Source organism: Salvelinus namaycush, chromosome 28 (genome assembly GCF_016432855.1).
Source record: "Salvelinus namaycush isolate Seneca chromosome 28, SaNama_1.0, whole genome shotgun sequence".
Taxonomy (NCBI): domain Eukaryota; kingdom Metazoa; phylum Chordata; class Actinopteri; order Salmoniformes; family Salmonidae; genus Salvelinus; species Salvelinus namaycush.
The window spans coordinates 38,565,340-38,589,835 of record NC_052334.1 but is presented as its reverse complement, the minus strand read 5'-3'; the positions used below and the strand labels follow the sequence as shown (position 1 = coordinate 38,589,835).

General features: G+C 43.7%; 1 protein-coding gene across 2 annotated transcripts; it reads right to left on the bottom strand.

The window, feature by feature from the left end:
• Positions 1-44: 44 nt before the first annotated feature.
• On the bottom strand, positions 45-23,701 carry kdm1a (lysine (K)-specific demethylase 1a). Of its 2 annotated transcripts, none has more exons than XM_038967565.1 (20): positions 23,627-23,701; positions 21,791-22,090; positions 21,371-21,539; positions 21,116-21,249; positions 20,845-21,016; positions 18,988-19,094; positions 18,628-18,709; positions 17,346-17,440; positions 16,181-16,198; positions 15,668-15,810; positions 15,403-15,493; positions 15,113-15,247; positions 12,812-12,885; positions 12,458-12,569; positions 8,779-8,911; positions 5,446-5,633; positions 4,205-4,319; positions 3,606-3,733; positions 3,172-3,318; positions 45-1,197 (listed from the first exon to the last, which is right to left on the bottom strand). In XM_038967565.1, exons 2-20 carry the CDS (start codon positions 22,067-22,069, stop codon positions 1,012-1,014), a joined length of 2,508 nt encoding a protein of 835 aa, XP_038823493.1. In that variant the 5' UTR covers positions 22,070-22,090; positions 23,627-23,701; the 3' UTR covers positions 45-1,011. The 2 variants fall into 2 exon arrangements, with proteins under 2 accessions (XP_038823493.1, XP_038823494.1); XM_038967566.1 differs by having other exon boundaries at positions 21,371-21,536.
• Positions 23,702-24,496: the final 795 nt, after the last annotated feature.

Below are 24,496 nucleotides of genomic sequence, written 5' to 3'. Positions count from 1 at the left end.
GGATGAAATGGAAGAAAGCTGAGTGAAACACTGCAGACACCATCTGAACTTGTTCAGTAAGAAACTAATTTTCTTGACACAAGATGTATTTATTTTTATGGCAAAAATGTTTTTTTTTAAGTATGCAATAACAATAAAATATCAAAACTAGCTGTTAAAATAATTAACAAAAACATTCACAACTAATTTCTCTCTCAACAATCATCATAGTATGTATCTCTTTGCATTTCAATACAAACTGCTATTTTCTTTACTCCAACCCTACATGGTAGAGGTCCTCTTCAGCAGGAAGCACACAACTAACATTAGCGACATTAGCCTTAAAAGAATCAATACAACACACTTGTAGGCTACAACATTGCAGCAACTAGCATTTCAATAGGGGGGGAAAAAGTTTCAATGGGAGTGAGTGCAATTGTGTTGGTAGATAGCGCAGCGCACCTGCCCTTTACAAGTACAGTAGGTAGGGAGCAGCGCTTGATCGGCTGCCCTCTGTTTCTGGATTCCATTCCTCCTCTCCAGCCCATTCATCTTTATTGCTGGGACAAGGTCAGCTACTGGGGTAGGAACTGGCTACCCTGCTCATAGTAGACCCTGGTTTAGATCTGTCCCTCCAAATAGGCAAATTCCTACCCTCATCCATGACTGATCACACTCTAGCAGCACGGAGGTTAGCTAGCAGAGCCGGAAGGGAGACTGAACCATCTGAGACTTCCATTGAAGGTTCCGCCTAGCTGCATCAGCTATGAGGACTCACAGCGTTGACTTAGTGAGGTGGTGGTGGATGTCATCATATTAAGGGGACAAGAACAGGCTAAGTAATGTGCTGGTGCTGGCTCGTCCTTTGGGAATGTACATTGGGGTTTCACTGTTCTGTCCATATATTAGCATTGGTGGGGTTAAAACAAAACACACAAATGACAGGCACATTCTTTACATCTAAAGAGTCTTTGTTAACAGGAGTCACTGACATCACTTGAACATGGAAGGACATTGTAAAGGGAAAGGGGTCTAGACGCCGGGGGAGGGCTGAAGGGCGGCGGTGGGCGTGGCCTGTCGGGGGAGGGTGTACATGGCGCCCAGGAACTGGTCTGCGATGCGTCCCGCCTCTCGCAGGCCGCTGAGCAGGGCACCATGCACCGTGGCCGGGTAATTCCGGATAGTGTGCTCCCCAGCAAAGAACAGACGAGGGACAGGCTGCGAAAAATGGGAAAAAAATAATAAAACTAAACCATCAAAACGACACACTCATCATCCCAAACATAAATTTGAGTGTTCCCGTCAATTAGTGTGTCAACATCAGAACGACCCTAAAACATCTGTGTCGGGAACCACTCGGTTTGGTCAAATAATTGTGGGTTGGCTAAGGAGGATGAGATTTGCACACATGCTCTGGTGGTTTAGTGAATGGGATTGGCCCAAAAAATTCATGAAATGTGCAGAGCGACTTTCTAGCGTGTGGTAATATTCAACATTCTCATTGGCTTAGAGCAATGGGCCATTTAATGATTCAGATGAGGATTATCGTCTTTGTTTATAAGGAAATTGTTTAAATATCAAGGTAACGCATCTTAACGGTGACCAACTCTGTTCTGTTATATATATTCATACCATTTGTTGATCAAACCTTCCCTACCGAAACACTCATTATGGGCAGCAGCAAGAGACGGGTGAAATGTTACAGCAGTATTTTGACGTGCACAGGCGAGACGTGCTTTGATAATAAAACCAATGGATTACAGAACAAAGTTAGGAATTTTCATGCCAGACAGGAGTCAAAATGTTGGGTTTCAGTCAGATTGGGACGATAGATGAGCAAACAAATAAGCTACCACTTCCACCTGTCCAGCCAGAGATCAATTAACCACAGGCCGATTCTACAGGCCGATTCAGTGAAAAAAAAAAAAAATCACATTGATTGATTATCAGAGAAGTCACAGACTTTTGGTCATGAGTAGGAAAGGCTGAAGAACAAAATCCACTTGTATAACATGCTAGCAAAATGTTCTGATCAGCTAATATATGATCATTAGCGCTCACCTCCCCAGCCTAATTGTTACCGAATATCCAAACAGAGATTCAGTGAAAAATCTATCCGTGTCAGTCTAGTTATCTAGAGTCCCCCACGATTGTCTCAAAGCAGCGCAATGGCACTGTCCCAATCAAAACGGTGCCGAAATGATAATCTAGGAGACCACACACACAAACACCACGATTGCTTTAAATATTTGGATATGACTTTGGGAATTTCAGTGTAAGGAATAATTTGATACATGCCTTCAATTCCATTAGCCTACTATATTCCAATATTTTCATCCTTCAGTTGATCATAACTAAGAGTTTCTCGCTGCACTTTTTCTATGACCAAAGGCTGTTTCGTCTCCTCACTCCGCTGCCACCCACATCTGCTGCGTTGTCCTCAACATTAGTTTAAATTAATACAGTGCCTTCAGAAAGCATTCATAGCCCTTGACTTTCTCCACACAATTTCTCACGCAACACCCCATAATGACAAAGTGAAAACATGCTTTTAGAAATATTAGCAAATGTATTGAAAATGAAATACATAAATAAATAATTTATGTAAGTATTCACAGTTCTGAGTCAATACATGTTAGAATCCCCTTTGGCAGCGATTACAGCTATGAGTCTTTCTGGGTAAGTCTAAGAGCTTTGCACATAATATTTTCTAAATTCTTCAAGCTCTGTCAAATTGGTTGTTGATTGTTGCTAGACAACCATTTACAAGTCTTGCCATAGCTTTTCAAGCAGACTGTAACTAGGCCACTCAGGATCATTCAAATGTCTTCTTGGTAAGCAACTCTAGTGTAGATTTGGCCTTGTGTTTTAGGTTATTGTCCTGCTGAAACGTGAATTAATCTCCCAGTGTCTGGTGGAAAACAGACAGAACCAAGTTTCTCTTGGATTTTGCCTGTGCGAAGTGGTCCCAAGATCCTGTGTGAAGTGGTCCCAGGATCCTGGTTACCGGTGTTAATCCCTAATATGTAATGTATAGAGTACCGTTTCCCGGGCACAGACTTAGACTAGTCCTGGACCAGAAAGCACTTTAAAAATGGAGATTCTCCACTGCATGCTTATTGACCCAGGACTAAGTTTAATGTCTATCCGGGAAACTGTCTCGTAATGTATCACAGTGGTCAGATGTGTTACCTGTGACGCTCCGGGGATGGCGGGGCCAGGGGTGATGGGCTGGGCCATGAGGTCATAGTCGTTACCAGAGGAACCGGCCGCCACGTACGAGTAGGAGCCCCGCGCCCAGGGGTCGGCACGCCAACGCGTCACCACCGTTTCCTTGGGCTGCCGTGACAACAAACAGCGGTGAGTTTCCATGCCGATATCAGATTCCAGTAAGCATGGTTGGTAAATACTAAACAGTTCCAAAGCTAACCAACATGAATAACTACATATGATTAGCTTACATGACCTTTTTTCATTATGTATTTGACTGGTGGTTTGAGATGACTCGTAGAAACATAACTATAACAAAAATTCAGATTCAAGTCAACATTCCGTGATGGGTGGACCAGCAGCCATATTGAGTGTAATTCTATTTCTATGTCCAAAGAAAGCCAATTCGCACATGCCTGAGGTACTGCACTGCTTCCAAAGATGCCTTTGAGGATGGCGAGGCAGCGTCCGACGATGACATCGTCACTGATGTTCTCCATGATGCCAGCCGCCTCTCCTGCCATCAGTGCCAGCAGTACGGGTGCTGGGAGGGGGGGGGGGAAACACATTGATGAACTTCAGAGGCATAGGTGAATGAAATTCTGTCCCAAGTCAAAATGGGTGACATCATCCAAAATGTCACCACGTCTCGATCTCAATTGCTTACAAATCCAGCCTCTCCTTGCGTCCTCCCTTTCATCTGCACTGTGGACGACTTGACAATTGAAAACTACATGGTGTAAGGAGCTCATCATTATGGCCGCCTTTCATCTGGTCAGTTCTTTCAGATCGGTGCAATGAAGGAGATGAAAGGACGGACATTTAAAACTAAGAAAATAGGAGTTTTCCCCCAAGCCACTGTGCTTCTTCATTGCTTTACTCTTTGGAGTTTCAGGCTGGGTGTCTGTAAACCACTTCAACTGCTGATGTAAAAAGGGCTTTTTAAACTACATTTGATTGAGAAAGATCCCAATTGCCACAGTGTTGAGAGAATTGCCTGGTTCACTGTGCTCACCTTTGTAGAGGTTCCAGAAGAGGAAGAGTTCTCCCCTGCTGGCTGTAGTGCTGCCCACATGGCCAAACAGGTTCACACTAGGGTCCCAGAAGACACGGTCAAAGCACAGCACCACCTAGTGACGGGAGGGACACACAATATCAGCATGAGTGATTCAATACACACCAAAAACACAATCTAGTCAGGGCAGTTTCCCAGGCAAAGTTTGGAGTTGGGCAATAAGTCTGGTTTGATGGCCTTGTGGCGAGGTAACAAAACAGGTCGGAGCATGGAGACTGGGAGAGCGGGAGGAATTCTGAGCTCTGGGCCTTTCTGATGATGCTAGTGATCTGGCACTGTTCACTATATGGAAAGAACCCTGAAGAGTCAGATGAATCAGAAGAGAACTGTTTCATAAGAGACACCCGAGGGAAAGATGGAACTTGACCAAATGTGAGAAGCCTGAGCGACTGCATTTCATCATTGCACTAAACACAGAATTAGATAGAGATTATATCATTCAGTTCTATGGTTCCAACTGACTGTTCTATATTCGTCTAATTTGTTTAAGACCCACTTCACACAAAAATATTTTCATTATGACTATTTTGCTGACCAAAAGGTTGTGGAGTTTAGGCTCTATTCAATTGTTTCCAGAGGCAGCGCTCCCTCTGGTGGCCACGAGGCACCACATTGCATAATGATGCAGCATTTTCTGCTGCAGCCGAATTAGGAGATGGAAACGCTGCAGTAGATGATGCACATTGGGGCTCAGTGAGAAAAGAGAGAGGGAGGGAGAGAGAAAGTGGAGGATGGATTCTGATCTGATTACTAACAGATTGACAAAACCCTCACTCACCCACCCGTACACACTCCAACTCTCCCTCCCAGGGGTGATATAAACCAGGATAAAAATGCTATTTTGGGGAGAGAGGTAACCTTGTTTTTTTGCACTGTGTATGTACAAAACACCTGGGCTGATTCATGCTGGACGCAAAGTGGTGCCTCGGGATGCTAATGAAGATGCTCATGTAAATTGACAGGGTGAGTGAATGAGTGAAATACATGTCTTGACAGCGAGAAATATCTATGATTTTACTTTGCTTCCTAGGTGTTTACTAACAAGTGAGCCAAGAGGCTTTTTTTAGACATCGATTTGTACAGCAGCAAGACTCAAGTCTTACATTCATCTCAATCCACATGGATAAACACCAAAAATAACAGACAGTGTGGCAAAGCCAAGTGGAGGGGTGTTTCCGTACCTTGTTGAGGTTACCAAAGCCCATCCTCTGGATAGCAGAGGTCTTCCACTCGGGCAGGGGGGGAACAAACTGGACGGCGGGGGGCTGTTGCTTCATGACACCCAGGGGCAGGGTGCACAGAACCGCGTCACACTTGTAAATGAACGTCTGAGTGGTGGAGCGTGTGTTCACCGCAATCACCTCACAGCCTGGAGATCGAGAGACACACACGCAATTAGTCAAACAACAAAACACACACAGGTCCCCACCCCCCCACAAAACAAATCTGTGCACCAGATGCAATTCAATGCTTCGTAAATTTCCTGTTGAAGAAGGCCCTTTATAATAAAGCCATAATATTTGCCATGTGGCATAGGCTACAGTTCAGCAGAGGCGTTTTAGGGTTACCACAAATTGAATTTTTTTTGGTTGCAGGTTCCGAATAAAGAGTTTGCCTTTTAAAAAACGCATTTCATGCAATACTACGTCATTTACATGACAAAAGACATTAGCTGAATAATTTTTAATACAACACAAATGACCTAAATGAGTGGCTACTCCGACAAACAGATCAATCTGGTCTTGAATTCAAACAAATAGCCCAGGGCAAAGAAGCGACACAGATTGTACAATATTAGGGGGCAATATAAAAACGCAACAATTTCAAAGAATTTACTAGGTTACAGTTCATATAAGGAAATCAGTCAATTAAAATAAATTCATTAGGCACTAATCTACAGATTTCACATATGCATCTGTTGGTCACAGATACCTTAAAAAGAAAAAGGTAGGGTGTAGATTCGAAAACCAGTCCGTATCTGGTGTGACCACCATTTGCCTCATGCAATGCGACATCTCCTTCGCATAGAGTTGATCAGGATGTTGATTGTGGCCTATGGAATGTTGTCCCACTCAATGACGGTGCGAAGTTGCTGGATATCGGCGGGAACTGGAAAACGCTGTCCTACAAGTCGATCCAAAGCATCCCAAAGAGGCTCAATGGGTAACATGTCTGGTGAGTATGCAGGCCATGGAAGAACTGGGACATGTTCAGCTTCCAGGAATTGTGTACAGCTCCTTGCGACATGGGGCCGTGCATTATCCCAATGAAACATGAGGTGATGACAGTGTATGAATGGCCGACAATGGACCTCGTCACGGTATCTCTGTGTATTGAAATTGTCATCGATAAAATGCAATAAAATGTGTTCCTTGTCCGTAGCTTATGCCTGCCGATACCATAACCCCACCACGGGGCGCACTGTTCGCAACATTGGTAGCAGCAAACCGCTCTCCCACACAAATGGACTGCGGATGTGAGGCCAGTTGAATGTACTGACCAATTCTCTGAGATGAAGTTAGAGGAGGCTTATGGCTTATTAAATTATCTGGCAACAGCTCCGGTGGAAATTCCTGCAGTAGGCATTCCAGTTGCATGCTCCCTCAAAACCTGGGACATTTGTGTGTGTCGTGACAAAACTGCACATTTTAGAGTGGCCTTTTATTGTCCCAAGCACAAGGTGCACCTGAGTAATGATCATGCCGTTTAATCAGTTTCTTGATATGCCACACCTGTCAGGTGGGTGGATTATCTTGGCAGAGGAGAAATACTCAATAACAGGGATGTTAACAAATTTCTGCAATCTGTTATTTCAGCTCATGAAACATGGGACCAACACTTAACATGTTGTATTTATATATTTTTGTTCAGTGTGTCGGTTAATATAAAAACATATAAAAAGCAGAAACACCTAAAGTATTCAGACCCTTTGTTATGAGTCTCAAAATTGAGCTCAGGTGCATCCTGATCCCATTGACCATGTTTGAGATGTTTCTACAACTTGATTGAAGTCCGCCTGTGGTAAATTCAATTGATTGGACAGGCACACACCGGTCTATATAAAAAAGGTCCCACAGTTGACAGTACATGTCAGAGCAAAAAATAAATAATCAAGCAATGAGGTAGAAGGAATTGTCCGTAGAGCTCGGAGACAGGAGTGTCGAGAAACAGATCTGACAGAGGGTACCAAAAAGTTTCAGCGCATTAAAAAAAGGTCTAAGAACACTGTGGCCTCCATTTTAAATTGAAGACGTTTAGAACCACCAAGACTCTTCCTAGAGCTGGCCGCCAGGCCAAACTGAGGTAGGTGACCAAGAACCCGATGGTCACTCTGACAGAGCTCCAGAGTTCCTCTGTGGAGATGGGAGAACCTTCCAGAAGGACAAACATCTCTGCAGCACTCCACCAATCAGGCCTTTATGGTAGAGTGGCCAGACAGAAGCCACTCAGTAAAAGACACGACAGCCCACTTGGAGTTTGCCAACAGGCACCTAACGGACTCAGACCATTAGAAACAAGATTCTTGGTCTGATGAAACCAAGATTGAACTCTGGCATGAATGCCAAGTGTCACGTCTGGAAGAAACCAGGAACCATCCCTACAGTGACGCATGGGTGGTGGCAGCGTCATGCTGTGGGGATGTTTAACAGCAACAGGGACTGGGAAACTAGTTAGGATCGAAGGAAATACAGAGTAAAGTACTGTGAGATCCTTGATGAAAACCTGCTCCAGAGTGCTCAGGACATCAGACTGGGGTGAAGGTTCACCTTTCCACAGGACAACGACCCTAAGCACACAGGTAAGACAATGCAGGAGTGGCTTTGGGGCAAGTCTCTGAATATCCTTGACTGACACAGCAAGAGCTCGGACTTGAACATCTCTAGAGAGACCTAAAATTAGCTGTGCAGCGACGCTCCCCATCCAACATGACAGTGCCTGAGCGGATCGGCAGAGGAGGATGGGAGAAACTCCCCAAATACAGGTGTGCCAAGCTTGTAGCGTCATACCCAAGAAGACTTGAAGCTGTAATTGCTGCCAAAAGGTTCTTCAACATAGTACTGCGTAAAGGGTCTGAATATTTACTTAAACATTTGCAAAAAGTTCATTTTTTTTTTTTTTTTTGCTTTGTCATTATGGGGTATTGTGTGTAGATTGATCAGGGAAACAACTATTTAATACATTTTAGAATAAGGCTGTTACGTAACAAAATGTGTAAAAAGTGAAGGGGTCTGAATACTTTCCGAATGCACTGTATTTCCTCAATGTTTTATTTTTTTGCCTCTTGGGCCTCCCACGGGCCTTGGCCCAGGGGCTTCAGCCCTGATAAGGCCCTGCATTAATTTGGCCCTGCACACACAGGTTTCCCACCACACACACGTTTAACACACACTAACAGGTAACACATGAACAAAGGAATACACAGACTGACACACCCAGACAGACAACACAAAAAAAAGACACAGATTGACAAACAAGCATAAACGCAGCTACCCACAAATATCCTGTAAACTTACCAGAGGCGGTGTATCGGACCTGTCGTACCGCCGTGTTCAGTTTGATGTCCAGGCCCTCGGCCAGAGCCACAGGGACACAGGAGTAGCCATTCCTCACTGTCAGGTGGCTGCCTGTGAACTCAAAGTCGTCATCCTGGACAGGAGAAAAAGGGAGGGAGAACACAAAATGTGGGTTATATATGGTTTACAGGGACAAGGAGAAAACTGCTGATGAAAAAAGGGGATAATAAAAATACATTTGATTGATTGGTTTACAAGGGCTTAGAAGGGTACTTGCAGTTTACGGGGACTATAGCCTGGTGGTTTGAAAGGAATGAATTCAACAAGATCTGGTGTCTAATAGCCGTGTATAGTACGTGTTTGAAATCGGATCTAGTATGGATGTGCATAATAGGAGAGAGAATTTCCAGGACAAGATGGATTGGTTTAGGGAGGGGAAAGTCCATGTACTGCAGGAAGAAATCTTAAAGGCGCAATATATAGGGCTAGAACGTAATTGTAGTAATTGTAGTAATTGTATAATCGTGTAACCGACGATTATGGATGAAGCTCATGAAAATAAAATGGCAATAACTGTTTTTATATATAAAAAAATAGATAAATGAAGTTGATGTAAAAACATTTTAAGGCGACAAACTTTACTCAAAATAAAATGTGCAGGAGGGGATGGCTGCCATTTTACGGGCTCCTAACCAACTGTGCTATTTGTTTGTTTCTAACTTATTTTGTACACAATGTTGCTGCTACTGTCTCATATGACCGAAAAGAGCTTCTGGACATCAGATCAGCGATTATTCACCTTGAACTGGACGAAGATTTTTTATTTAATGAGTCTGACGTAACGGACATACTGCTTCCCCGAGACCAGGCCCAAATCCCCATCCTTTGCATGAAGAAAAGACGGAAATACAGGTGGCGGAGGTCGGGGTGCCTGGTGAGAATTCATCCGCGAGTGGGTAAACCACCTCTGCACATTGGCCAATAGAACAGATGGTTATCACTGGATGATCTACGATCGAGACTATCCTTCCAAACGGGACATTAAAAACTGTAATATTTTATGTTTCACAGTCGTGGCTGAACGACGACACTGAGATTATAAAGCTGGCTGCGTTTTCCATGCATCGGCAGGAAGAGGGATGGGGTGCGTGTATATTTGTCAATAACAGCTGGTACGCGATGTATAAAATTAAAGAAGTCTCGAGCTATTGCTCCCCTGAGGTAGACCACACTATTAACCAAGAGAGTTATCTATATTTTTCGTAGCTGTCTATTTACCACCACAAACTGATGCTGGCACTAAGACCGCACTCAATAAGCTGTATAAAAGGCCATAAGCAAACAAGAAAATACTAATCCAGACGCGGCACTCCTAGTGGCCGGGGACTTTATTGCAATTTATATCCGTTATACCTAATTTCGACCAGCATGTCACATGTGCAACCAGAGGAAAATAAACTCTAGACCACATTTAGTCCACACACAGATAGATAAAGCTCTTCCCCAGCTTCCATTTGGCAAATCTGACCATGATTCTATCCTCCTGATTCCTGCTTACATGCAAAAATGAAAGCAGGAAGTACCAGTGACTCGCACAATACAGAAGTGGTCAGATGACGTGGAATGTACACTACAGGACTGTTTTGCTAGCACAGACTGGAATATGTTCCGGGATTCATCCAATGGCATTGAGGAGTATACCACCTCAGTCACCGGCTAAAACAATAAGTGTATCGACAACGTCGTCCTCACAATGACCATACGTACATATCCCAACCAGAAGCCATGGATTACAGGCAACATCCGCACCGAGCTAAAGCTGCCGCATTCAAGGAGCGGGACACTAATAACAAATCCAGCTATGCCCTCAGACGTACAGTCACATTATCAATGTGGGGTAGCAAACAAGTATCATGAATTGCATGCACCCAATGGCTTTCCAAAAACAGGGAACACTGACTTGATATAGCTATTCCCTCTGCTAGCTGTCAGCTTAGCTAAAACACTAAACATAGAACATCACGTTTCTGCACATGCAGTCAGGAGCGGAGGAGAAAATCTACATTTTTTATTTTTTTTTGCTATATAAATGGTTCTTAGGGTAACCGTGGTCATTTGGCTGACAAAACAACCATTATTCAAAATTCCATGACCGTCACAGCAATATATACAAATCAATCTACCATTACCTGGTTGCTAAGAATCATATTTAACTAGGCAAGTCAGTTAAGAACAAATTCTTATTTACAATGATGGCCTAAACCGGCCAAACCCGGACAACACTGGGCCAAATTCCCAATCACAAACGGTTGTGATACAGCCTGGATACAGTCTATATACGGTCCCACAGTTGAAAGTGCACGTTTAAGCAAAAACCAAGCAATGAGGTCCAGGGAATTGTCCGTAGAGCTCCGAGACAGGATTGTGCCGAGGCGCAGATCTGGGGAAGGGTACCAAAACAATTCTGCAGCATTGAAGGTCCCCAAGAACACAGTGGCCTCCATCATTCTTAAAATGGAAGAAGTCTGGAACCACCTAGACTCTTCTTACAGCTGACCACCCGGCCAAACTGAGCAATCGGGGGAGAAGGGCCTTGGTCAGGGAGGTGACCAAGAACCTGATGGTCACTCTGACAGAGCTCCAGAGTTCCTCTGTGGAGATCAGAGAACCTTCCAGAAGGACAACCATCTCAGCAGCACTCCACCAATCAGGCCTTTATGGTAGAGTGACCAGACGGAAGCCAATCCTCAGTAAAAGGCACATGACAGGCCACTTGGAGTTTGCCAAAAGGCACGTAAAGGACTCAGACCATGAGAAACAAGATTCCCTGGTCTGATGAAATGAAGACTGAACACTTTGGCCTGAATGCCAAGCTTCCCGTCTGGAGGAAACCTGGCATCATCCCTACGGTGAAGCGTGGTGGCAGAAGCATGATGTGGGGATGTTTTTCAGCGGCAGGGACTGGGAGACTAGTCAGGATCGAGGGAAAGATGAACAGAGCAAATTACAGAGCGATTGTTGATGAAAACCTGCTCCAGAACGCTCAGGACCTCAGACTGGGGCGAAGGTTCACCTTCCAACAGGACAACGACCCTAAGCACGCAGCTAAGCCAACGTAGGAGTGACTTCGTGGCAAGTCTCTGAATGTCCTTGATACTGGTGTGCCAAGATTGTAGCGTCATACCCGAGAAGACTCAAGGCTGTAATCGCTGCCAAACATTCTTCAACAAAGTAAATAGTCTGAATACTTATGCAAATGTGATAGTTTTTTTTCTTTTTTCCCCTATAATTTCTACAAACTGATTTTGCTTTGTCATTATTGGGTATTCTGTGTAGATTGACGAAGGGAAAAAAAACTACACCATTTAATCAATTTTAGAACAAGGCTGTAACATAACAAAATGTGTAAAAAGTCAAATGGGTCTGAATACTTTCAATAACCAAAAAAAAACATTTTTCAGCTATTTCAAGCTGGTGTACAAACCGAAAGCAAGACGCAAAAGCGAAACTTAAGGACAAGGAGCATAGAAGTATTACACATAGAATGGATCCACCGCTTATCAGAATGGCTTTCATTGAGGATGACAGATCTATAACTCACATTCTATGTGAATTTGGTCAGGTCAACTACAAAGCTACATACTGGACCTAAGTGAGTAATGAGTGAGTGCGAGTGTACCTGGTCCCAGTGCTTGAGTGAGAGAGTAGAGAGGGGCGTGGCATTGGCAAATTCCAAGTTGGCAAAGTGCCAGTCAAGTATCTGCCTGTCCCGGGACGACAAGTACACGTCACTGTGGAGAGATCGGCAGAGGGTGGAAAAAAAAGATCAGATGGATGCGAGCACATCTAGCCTGGTCCCAGATCTGTTTGTACTTTAGCCTACTCCATTGTCATTGACAAGCTAAACATTGCCACGACAATTCCATAAGAAAGAGCAGAGACAGACTGGCACCCAGGATAGAGCACACCCACATGCTTAAAGAATAGTACAACAGCAGCCCTTTACAGTGGAGCGAAGGTGTTCAAGTGTTACCTGGGTGGGTTGGCCTCCAGTTCCTGTAGCTTCTCCTCCAGTTTGACCTGCGACTCCACCAACTCATCATACTCCTACAGGAGAGGGGAAGAGAAAGGAGTTTAACACTGAGACATGAGGCCTCCCGAGTGGCGCAGCGGTCTAAGGCCGGGATGTCGTTGTCTCATTGCGCTTTAGCGACTCCTTGTAGGCGGGCCGGGCGCCTGCAAGCTGACTTCGGTCGGCAGTTGTACAGTGTTTCCTCCGACACATTGGTGCGGCTGGCTTCCGGGTTAAGCGAATAGTGTGTCAAGAAGCAGTGCGGCTTGGCAGGGTTGTTTCGGAGGACGCATGGCTCTCGACCTTCGCCTCTCCCGAGTCAGTACGGGAGTTGCAGCAATGGGACAAGACTAACTACCAATTGCGGAAAAAAGTGGTAAAGGTACAAAACAAAAAAACTAGGAGCGCGCATTTATTTTTCTTGGCAAGACACAAAGGCCGCCAATGGAGCATTCAGGAATCCATTTGAAGTTGACTGGTTTCAGGCATGGGGGCCAACCTGAGCAATAGAACGGGAAACACTGGGGTACATCTATTTGTGCACACAAGAAGGTTAAAAGTAAAGTCAGCCCACTCAGTTTAATGGACTGAGTCACCCTGTCCAGGTTTCATCACCTACCCGTGCAGCCATTGACACCCACCTTCAAGGCCTCCCCGACCCCGTTCTAGCCTGTACGAGTACAACACACGCTCTCAGTGTGTGTGTGTGTGTGTGTGTGTGTGTGTGTGTGTGCATGCACACCATTTCCAGCCAGACAGACCAAGCTGAGTCAAGCCTTAGAAGTGCCTTTTCAGGAGGCAGTCGACCAAAAGACGACTCGAGTTCAGACAGCAGCTGTGTTTAAACTTGCTTCCCGAAAATACACTTGAGGTGGAGTTTTATCTGCGCTGAAAGTGAGGCTGTACTGCCTTTAATGATACACACAGGCAAAGCATTGGACCACAAACACATGCTGCTGAAACCGTCTTGTTTACCATTTTTTGTCTCTGAGGCACATCCTTAGTTCTACTTATGTCGAATTTTCACTTAGTCGTGCATTGACGTCAATGGGAAATTAGGTGAAAATTAGATTTAAGTGAAAGTTAGGCTGTGCCCCTATGGTCTCAAGTACACTTCTGTCTCCTTGGCTTAAAGGGACACTTCGGGATGTTGGCAATCTACTTCCCCAGAGTCAGATGAACTCGTGGATACCATTTTTATGTCTCCGTTTCCAGTAGGAAAGAAGTTAGAGTTAGTTTGTGAGCCAATGCTAACTAGCGTTATCAGGTCTATGGGTATCTACTAGCATGCTAGTAGACCGCTAGTTAGCAATTGCACTAGTTAGCAACTTCCTTCAAACTGCATGCAGAGATAAAAAAAATACAAAAATACAAAAATCCATCCACGAGTTCATCTGACTCTGGGGAAATAGACAAAGGGTCTCATTGCCAAAATCCCGAAGTATCCCTTTAAATGACCCAAATCCAATCCATCCATTTAATATATTAACATGGTTTACGCTAAGCTCATACTGTGGCAGCAAGTTGGCTATAATCATTAAGCTCTATATTTCCCCCTAATAAGTTTACTCAAATGAAGTTAAGACTTGAATGGAGGAGATACTTGCTATATAACGACCACAATTATTTGGGAAATCTGAGTAACATTTATTTCATTAGTCGATTGAAATGCCATCAACAGCGGGTACACAGATCCTACTTGACCATTCTATTCACAAATGCGAGTGAATTGCGCACACTGTGGAGCCCTGACCACCTGCCAATGTGGCTGGTGAAATAGACATCTTACCCACCAATGCCAAAATCTACCCACATTTGGCAGGTGTTCATTTTAGGCTCTGAAAAACACTCTGATAATTGCCCAAAAATGGTTGAATTGAAAACATACGTTGAGAACACATTTAATTGAATCGAATTGTGTCTGGAGGCTAGAAATAGGTGATGCTCCAGCTAATGACTCCAGCTGTTAAATGTATGGCTTATCCACGTTGTGTGTGAGTCTGCAGGAAGTACCACACGGTACAAGAATGGAGTTTGTTTTGGAAAAAGAAATAAGCAAATGGGAAAGTAATCAAAGTAATGTGCCATTAACTGCTTGCAGCTATTTGTATGGAACAAGTAGGGCCCTATCAAATCTGTTTTAGGATGTTCTAAGGCCACAACAATGCTTAAACCACATCAGGAGTCCACTTGAGGTCTGGGAAAAATGGAAGAAACCTATCCTCTGCCTCTACAGTAGGGTGAGAGCATGAGTGGTCTCACCTTGCAGAGTGCAGTGAGGTCGCGGTGCTTGCTCTTGACCAGGAACTCGGCAGTGATGTCTCTGGGGGGCTTGACCTCACTGGCCTCCTTGTGCTGCTGATGAAGCTCCTTGACCCTCTCCTTGGTACCCACCATCTGAGAGAATGAGGGAGGGGGAAGAGAGAAAGGTAGATAGACAAAGGAGGAGAAAACAGATTAAAAGGAGGGAAAGAGTACATCCACAGGCATCTACATTAAAGCTACTTATGTTGCTCTTTTGACCTCTGAGATACAGTGGTACTCATGGTCACCTTGTTCAACAGCTCCTTGAGATCCTCTTGGGTCTTGACTATCTTCTTCCAGTGCTCTATCTGCTCATCTTTCACATGTTTCTCCTGCAACCTATTGGAAGTTACCAGTCAAAAGAACACCTAAGAATTGATATGTGCCGTTGAGAAAGAGGGATATTTTTATTTATTTATTATTAAAAAACTAAATACAACCATCGCCGCAGAATTTGTGCAAGTTGCCACGCCCTGCATATGCCGGGACAAAATGCCGGGACAAAACACTTACTGAATGACCACCTCCAGGGCCTGTCCCAAGGACACAGGCTTGTTGTTGAGGAAGTTGAAGTCCAGCTGGTGGCTGAGGTAGGAGGTGGCCTCCAGCAGACGGTTGAACTCCTGCTCCACCATCTCATCCTTCTCCTTGGGCACCTGATGATTAGATCAACAATGAACATTAGGATTCTAGAATTGAATATTAATAATGAACAATATGATTATAGCATTTTATGTTATTCATGAACATGCAGGCATAAGGAATAACAATCCAATTTAGAAAGGAATCGCTTCCTCTACCACTGGGACATGGTCAAGAGAAATATACCTCTTGGGAAAAAAGTGAAAGAAAAGCTATTGCTGACTACAAGGCTTCTACAGACAGTTAACAGACAGGTGCCTTTCAGGACACTCAAGGACAGACCCAGTTCTATTACGGTCTACTTCAAAGTGTACCGACATAGGATTCAACATTAATTATTAACAATAGGTGAACAATGTTATCATGTAGTAAACCAATACATACACTTGTGCATCGTTCACCCTTTAGCGGTCCACCAGATGATAAACACGGGAGGGGTCGAGAGGAGAGAGAATGAACAAATTAAATAAACAAACTTAAAGGAAAGATACAATATAACATTTTAAAAAACGGGTGTATTTGTGCATCTCTGAGCAATGTTGTTCTCTCGATTCCCGGGGTCATTTCATATGTTCATGTGTTTGAACTATTCGCCGCACTAGCAGGCAGAAATACAGCCGGTATGATGAGTTTTGTGTCATATGATTCAAAATGTGTGACTCTTTCCTTTAAAATGTTAAACAGATTTAACCACACTTGAAAAAAGGACACTTAATTAGCTTCCCCTGCAGAAAAGGAAACCAGTTGCGCTGTGTGGAGAGTGACCAGCTGCCCTATCCCTGACTACCACCTCTGAACAGGGTCATTTTCATTAGGCACCAAACAAAATAAAATGGACTGAGACAGGTAGGGACTACCTCAACTTGTCCAATAAGAAGTAATCATTTTCGGTTGAAAAACGTTTTTTCTATGTTTGGCCCTAATGAATATGACCCAGGCCTGAAAATAACCCCAAACATCCTACCGCTGCATGACAGAGGGAGAAAATAATAGTTGGAAGAGGACACTGCTGGTTATTTCCAGTTTAGCGGTAGCACATTTGGAGAGTCTGGTCTCAACAAAGAGAGGGCAGAGCTGCTGTTGATGACACGCTAGGCTAAGCGGCTAACTGAATCCACCCTGCTAAGTGGTTAACTGAATCCACCCTGCGCTTTGCTTGCGTTCCGCGGAAACAAGCAGCCCTGCGGACAAAGTAAGGGCCCAGCTAGCTAACACAGCACATAGTGGTGTGCTGGATGAAATCTAAACATCTTCAACACAAGAGGTAAATAACAAAACAGAGAGAGTTAACATTGGGGGAACATAAATAAAATATTTCTATATACAGTACAATGGTTGTAGGTTACATTTGTGGTTAGCAGACACTTCAAAGTCGAGCATGCTTGCACGAGACACCAAAACACCAATGTAATACGACAATTCATTTTGTTATAATGTTCTACAAGCATTTCACTCTACTGCAGTGCATTGGCATATATGCAGTGTGTGGCCTAAACCTCATAACTCAAACTAAGTGAGTGACCCAAATAGCTAGCGATGCAACACTCACAGCTTGACCGTTGGCTTCGTACAGAGGACACTTCTGTTTGATCTTGGCTAGCTCCATGTTAACCTGCTTGCTGACCACCGCCATGGGATTCCCTCCTAGAACACACCAGATAGAACATCAGGATATTGGCCTACCGCCATAGAATCTATAGACTAGTTCTATGCCCTCAATATCACATAAACTATATTAGATTGCAATGTTAGAACTACAAGTAATGTCATAGTTTAACAGCCTGGCTGGATAGATAGCGGCGATTTTTATTTGCAAATATTGAATGTGACACAAACTGAATATGACCAAACTTGGTATCATTTGAAACACATTTGTGGAATCTCACGGTTTCATATTCAATTGTCGTTTTTTACAGTCTTCCATGAAACAAAGAAGTGATAAACCGTAATTTGCCTGTCCAGTCCTATTTCTTCAGACTACATTGATCAGGGCCTGTATCCACAAGGCGTCTTAGTAGGAGTGCTGATATAGGATCAGTTTGGCCTTTTAGGTCATAATGAAGAAATGTATATGGACAGATCCTTGATCAGCACTCCTACTCAGACACTTGGCTCATATGGGCCCAGACTACATTTACATGGTCAACACCACCATCTGCTGGTGAGAAGCTGTCATCGCAGGCCCATTTGAAATGACTGTTCAAAGTGGCTTTCAATCATGTACATTAGAGGTTGACATAGGAACAAGACTCCCATGGGTCTTGTGGCTCCAGCGAGATTCCTACAGGAACTGGAGTGAAATTCTAGAGCCAAGTTCAGGAGAGGATTAACAGCCCACAGGAACGGGCAGTACAGGAATTATTTTAAACGGAGTTGTGTGTTATAAGCAGTTTTAGAAGGACATGATTTTACCCCCCTGCCCCTCCAACAGGAACACATGTTCTTCTGTTTTCAATCACTATATATAAATAAAATAGGCCCTTCAGCTGAGCAGGCAATGGAAAATAGCTCTCTCTCGTCCAAGTGGAGCCGTTGCTATGGACACACACACAGAGAGAGCACATGGAACAAATGCAGCGTAGGGAAGGAGCAGGGGACAGACAGACGAGCAGCTCACGGAGGAAGTTACTTCTGATTTGGGCATGTTAAAATGAGCACGGGATGGAAGTGATTTTTATTGGGACAGGATAGGAAAGTTAGAGTTATAGAACTGTTGCATGGGGGGGGGGGGGGGGGGGGGGGATGACAGGATGGCACAGGAATTCATTTTCACTTCCGTGTAATGTTCATTACCACCTGCACGTGTGTGTGTCTATGAATGAATGCCTTACCCAGTCCGGTCACCACCATGGCCCCCAGATCAGCCACATAGTTGCCCTTCCGGAACGTGGCCACTCTCCCCCCAACACGGTCCTGAGAGGAAACAACAACCAAATTACCACAACAAAGAGGAAAACCCTAACCATTAGCTGTTCCACCAGGCCAAAACGTTGCATTACTGGTCAGTATCACTGTATTAGCTGAAGGTTAGATGTAGGTCGTGTTCAATTGGCACAAAATGGAAGAAATCAGATGTCATTTCTCACCTTGTCCAATACGAAAAATGTTAGTTTTCAATTGCAAAGTGTTTTGCTACAGCGTGCCCCAATGAAGTTGGGCTCGTATCGATGTGTGATGCGCTATTGACCCACCCTGGCCTCCAGTACTGTCACATCCATGCCGAAACTCTGCAACTGCCGCGCGGCCGCCAGCCCAGACACACCCCCTCCGATGATGATCACCTTGCCTGTCTTCTTTGCTACAGGGGAACAGGGGAACCAGAGTGATTAAACATAACCAGCTATTTTGACACATCGATAAAAACAAATTATGTTGAGTCACATGAGGTTTAGGGTTGAACCCCCAAATTATAACTCCTTGCTATTAACCAATCAGCATCCAGGATCCAAACAACCCATTTTATAATTGAAAATAATGCCACTGTTGATTAGATGCTTTTTTCTTCAGTTGCACTTCTCTACTCAGATGAGAATTCACGAAGGAGCATTCTATCAGGAGACAGTGCTCCGACTGATGTGAAAGTACTTTTCCGCTGGAAATTCTCTCAGTTTAGCCTTTTCTCTGGTAAAATGCAAGATTACCTACATTCTTTATATCATTTTTTTATTAAACCTTTAACTAGGCAAGTCAGTTAAGAATCTGTTCTTATTTACAATGACGGCTTAACGGGGAACTGTGGGTTAACTGCCTTGTTCAGGGGCAGAACGACAATTGGTTCCGATTTGGACTGACCAAATACTTTTCAGCGTCCATGGACGTCCGGTACTCAGTGGGGGAGATGGCTGGTTACAGTAAATGGAAAGAGGGGGCTCATGGGTAGGTGTCAGTAAGGGTCGAGACAGGTGACATTAACTGGAGAGAGAGAGCGACAGGGAGAGAGAGGGGGGCGGGTTGTCCAGGCTGTTTTAACACTCTTGCTTTGACCAGCACGCGACAGAAAGAAAAATAAAACAATTATTAGCTGAACATAACAGTATGCCAGTGGGAGGCAAGACAGTAGCAGGTGATCCAACTGTGGTTTGTGACTACTATGGATTCCCATTGTAGCCAATTCAGTTGAAGTCATTCTACTACTCATTATGTTACCAATTTGGTTGTGGTCACTTCATAAATCATAAACCACATCTTTATCAGTAAAAATACTATAAATAATTGGTAGGTCTACCTTCACTTGTTACTTCTGTGAACTTTCATTATACTCCCTCATGATATTTCGACACTACGAGGTCGAAATAACATTATGATAATGCACTTCGTGTAAAAAAAAAATGAAAACAAATGCCTGCAATTTCAGCCTGTTCAGGTGGGATGGAACTTTTGTCCCACATCATGACGTCACAACGTGACCCGTTTATAATAGACCAATGACTGTTCATCTGGGAAAGGAGGTGGGCTCTAGATCATCCTATCAGCCAATCAGGGCTGTGTGTTAAAATATTCAAACGTATGCCCTAACACCCACACAATCAGATTGGAGGAAATAAATGATTACAAATATATTTAGAAGTTATTTTCATTAAATAAACTGATTTATTAGACATAGTGATAATTTAAAAAACGTAAAAGCATTACAAAGACTGCGTGGGGGCTTTAAAGATATGTGGGGTTTTGGTAACAGAATGACAAGGCAATAGGTAATATTTCTTAAACTTACAGAAGGATAATAATTATAGCAAAAATGAAATGTTGATATTAGTTCGCAGTGGTCTTTACTTCAACAGTGTTTTGATGTATTACTAATAGCATTTAAGACCTTTTCTGCTAGTTGTTTTTTAAGACCCCCTTACCTCTGTATATACACACCTTCCTTTAAAAGAAAAAAAACAGACTCAGCTTTAATTTGACACCAAATTTGATGTGGTCCTATGAACAGCTCTTGGGACTTTTTTTTTTTACATGGAAATGCCCATATCTAAATGTGAGCATAAGCATTGTACATGCAGTTACTATAGTATAGCAGGCAGATAGTAAAAGGCTAATGTACTCACTTGGTAAAGGCTTGACTCTCTTGTAGATGCCAAAGTTGATGAGGCCGTGTCTCTCCAGGTAACTGTGTATCCTGTGCACTAGCACAGTATCACTGTTGTATGGCGCTTCAAGTTGTTGTGTTGTGGCTTCGAAGGTTAGCTGGATTTTCGGGTTATCAAGCCAAAGTTGGAGCTGAAACAAATAATTTGCCACAATTTCAGACCCAAATTCAAATGTACAATATTCTCCAGAACTAAGCAAGTCTTGTTAATGAAGTAGGTGTGTTCTCACTGTGCGGTTGCGGATGTACAGGAACACTTTCTGCGTCTGCTGGGGCCCGCTGATGATGTCCGGGAAGCAGGCGGCCTCCTGGGAGGTCATGCGATCATGGGGCAGCCGGCTCTGGAACGCAGCTCCCTCCACACCTGAAAAACGACAAACACGCCACCCTCAACACCCGTCCTGACACACACACACCTTTCGCTGCCCAAATGTTACATTTGCACTTGCAGGCACGCACTTTCGCACAGTCCAACTCACACTCACCAGAGGGCTCCTCAGGCTCGCTGTCCACCTCCTCCTCAATGGGCGGCGCCGGTGGCGGGATCACCTGCTTGCGCTCCTTCTCCGCCTTGGCATTGCGCTCCTCCTCAGAGTAGTATTCGTCCTCAGACAGATTGGCCAGGCTCTCGTCCATCTCGCGGTACTCCACCTGCAACAAGATGCACAATAAACGCTCCATTAAAACCACGTTCCGGCTCACCTAAGATGAAGCAAATGGTCAAGCTCCCTGTACTGCTCTGGTGTTGTTCACCACTAATTAGATCGACATACCAAGATTACTGTATTAACTTTATCATTAGTCATTCAATGTGCTCTTGGTCTAGGGCTGATGGGGGTACATGCCTGGAGTGACTTATTCCATTTCGCGCTAAGATGGGTGGACAGGTATTATAGGTTGTTTACTTTTGATCGCTTGCGGCGGCTTGTCCTGCGACCCTCGGCCGTGTCCAGGTCCACCCCCCCGGGGCCAGGGAGGTGGGGCTGCGGGGGCCCACCAGGTTCCCCACTAGGAGAGGCCCGCTCCTTCTTTTTGATCTCCACGGCGCCTGGGGCCAAGGGAGGGGCCCCCACCTGGGCCGGGGCCTGGGCCTCAAGGGACCGCTCAGCTCCCCCTGGCGCCAAGGAGGTGGAAGCGGCAGAGGAAGATGAACCTGCGTCTGACTTCTTACTCGACAGCATCATGGAGGAAGACAGAGGCCTCTCCTTGAAAAAGCAAAACAAAAATCGACATCAGCCAAATCCATTCGCTGCTCTAGAGTTGTCTGTGATATGATGCTCTAGGATGACCAGAGTTAGTTTTTTCACAATACTGATCCATTGTGGTCAAAAATAATAAAAGGCTATGGTGATGCATATTAGCAAAAAGTCTGTATTTGGCAAATATTAAATAAGATTACAATGAATTGCTGTTCATGAAGAGAAGAAAAAAAAAATAACAGCCAGGAAAAAAATATCATCAACATAGCTAAGAAACACCAGTTGTATAGTATAGAGAGAACATTGTAGTTTAGAGAAATATCGTAGCTAGTTTACCAGCTCAACTACCATTTATTTCCCAGAGACAAACTGAATGTTTATGTATTCAAGGTTTCATAACCTTCTTTGTCCAATTAATGCACTCTCACTTTGTATATGTATAATATTCCATATCATGTCGTCAAAATATGGAAAGGAGTTCCAACAACTCCATAACAGCTAACTAAATACATGAACCTAGCTATACTTAAAGTTGAGGGTGCATTAGAAGTGCACCAACTAGATTCGTTGACAGATGACAAAATGTAAGAGGGCTCCACAATAACCTTGTCTTGCTTTACCCATTTCTCCGTGGACCTGGTAATATCCATTCAAACACTAAGAAATAAAGACAAAATCAGAAATATGGTCATGAACAACGGCAAAGTCCACCAAGCCAGGCAGCGAGACAATAAGTCCTGGGGTGTGACGTTAATCAGTCGAAACAGTTGAACAACTAAAATGTTTTGCTATTAAAACGAGAGTTTATATTGGACAAATTCAGGTAGGTCCCTCCCCGTTTCGTTTGAGACAAGTTTTGCAAAATAATCGGCGTAATGAATAAGCACCTGGTTTATTTGCTAACTAGGAGTAGGTGACTAGGAGTTAGTAATGAATAATGAGCTAGCTACACAGCTAACGTTATCAGTTAGCTAGCGATTTCTAACTAGTTACTTCATTTTTTGCTATTGTATTTCAAATATGTGGAGAATAACCATTAGTATATAGGCCAAATACTTGGTTCGTATTAACCGCCTTTTCGATGGTTTCGTAAGAAAACATGTCGGACAGTCAGCCAGTTCTTGGAGCTAACAAGCTAGCCATCTGCCTGGCTAAACCATACTGCTAACTTAGCTATCTATATTATAAAACCATCTGACGTCGTTAAAACCTAGTTAGCTAACTTTGCTTCTCTGACTTAACAAGGTCAACGATCAGCGTCATGGGTGTTGTCTGACTAGTATAGTATTCCTGTTGTACTGCCTACACAGGGTTCACGAGCGCATCAATTTAACTACGGTAGCTAACGTTAGCTAGCAGGCTAACAATGAATCTCACTCAGCAGTAACTAAGTGTCTGTGTGTTAGCTAACAACTACCAGTGAAAACATTGCACTCCAATTACGTTAATAGCTACGCTATAACATCGCATTTCACTATACAGCCAATATTGGGGCCGTGAGTTGAAGAGTAAAACATAACATGCATACAATGATTACTGTACCTTACTGTACCTCGCCGCAATCAATATGTCAACACAAAGACAAATCCCATCTCTTCCTCTCGTTGAATTATATGATCCGCCCCTCACCGTCATGCTATTCAGCTATTGGGACATCTGTGAGCTCGTGAACGCAACGATTGCTTATGGATATTGTCAATCATCAAGGAGGGGATTTGATTAATGCCCCGACTTTGATTAATGCCCGGATTGGTTAGCGTTGATTGCATTAGTTTTCAAAACGGTCTGCCTCCCGGGCGTGAGCCAAAGTCGGCTAAAACCAAAGTGATGTAGGGTTAAGCGCGTAGAATAGTATTCTGTGTTTTCACATTCAAAAGTGATTGATTTAGATAAAAACACTAACTGCCTTCTCAATGAAAACTAGTTTGAAAATTCGAGTATATTTTATGGAAAAGGATATTGTATGTTTCTGAACAACTCAGCACGCTGCCTTGTTGACAGTTATGCCGAGCTTTGCTTTGCTAGGTCTTAACTCTTGATCAAGACTAAGTTCCATTACACTTAGTGCCGTCGGAAAGTATTCAGACCCCATTAGCCTTATTCTAAAATGTATTAAACTGTAAATCATTTTGTAATTTAATTCTCACCATAGAATTAGGCTATGAATTCTTTCCGAATAGCCTAATTCTATGGTGAGAATTCAATTACAAAATGAGTTCGTGTCTTGTCATGACAGAAATAAGGACATTATTGATATCGTAGGAGACTTTACTACTGGCCTCTAGCTTTAATGGAACGCTTCTTCTTGAACAGCATCAAGTGCTACTAGGGATGCATTTGCTCCATTGTTTGTTTTTGTTGACCTATGTTTTATTTATTTAACTCGGCAAGTCAGTTAAGAACAAGTTGTTC

Bases quoted from the DNA above. Each gene is read 5' to 3' on its own strand.
- kdm1a (XM_038967565.1), bottom strand. From the start codon at position 22,069: ATGATGCTGTCGAGTAAGAAGTCAGACGCAGGTTCATCTTCCTCTGCC. The intron at 17,441-18,627 runs GTAAGGCATTCA...GGTGTGTTCTAG, and splicing joins CATGGTGGTGACCGGACTGG to GAGGGAATCCCATGGCGGTG. The intron at 4,320-5,445 runs GTACGGAAACAC...TCCCGTCACTAG, and splicing joins GCTTTGGTAACCTCAACAAG to GTGGTGCTGTGCTTTGACCG.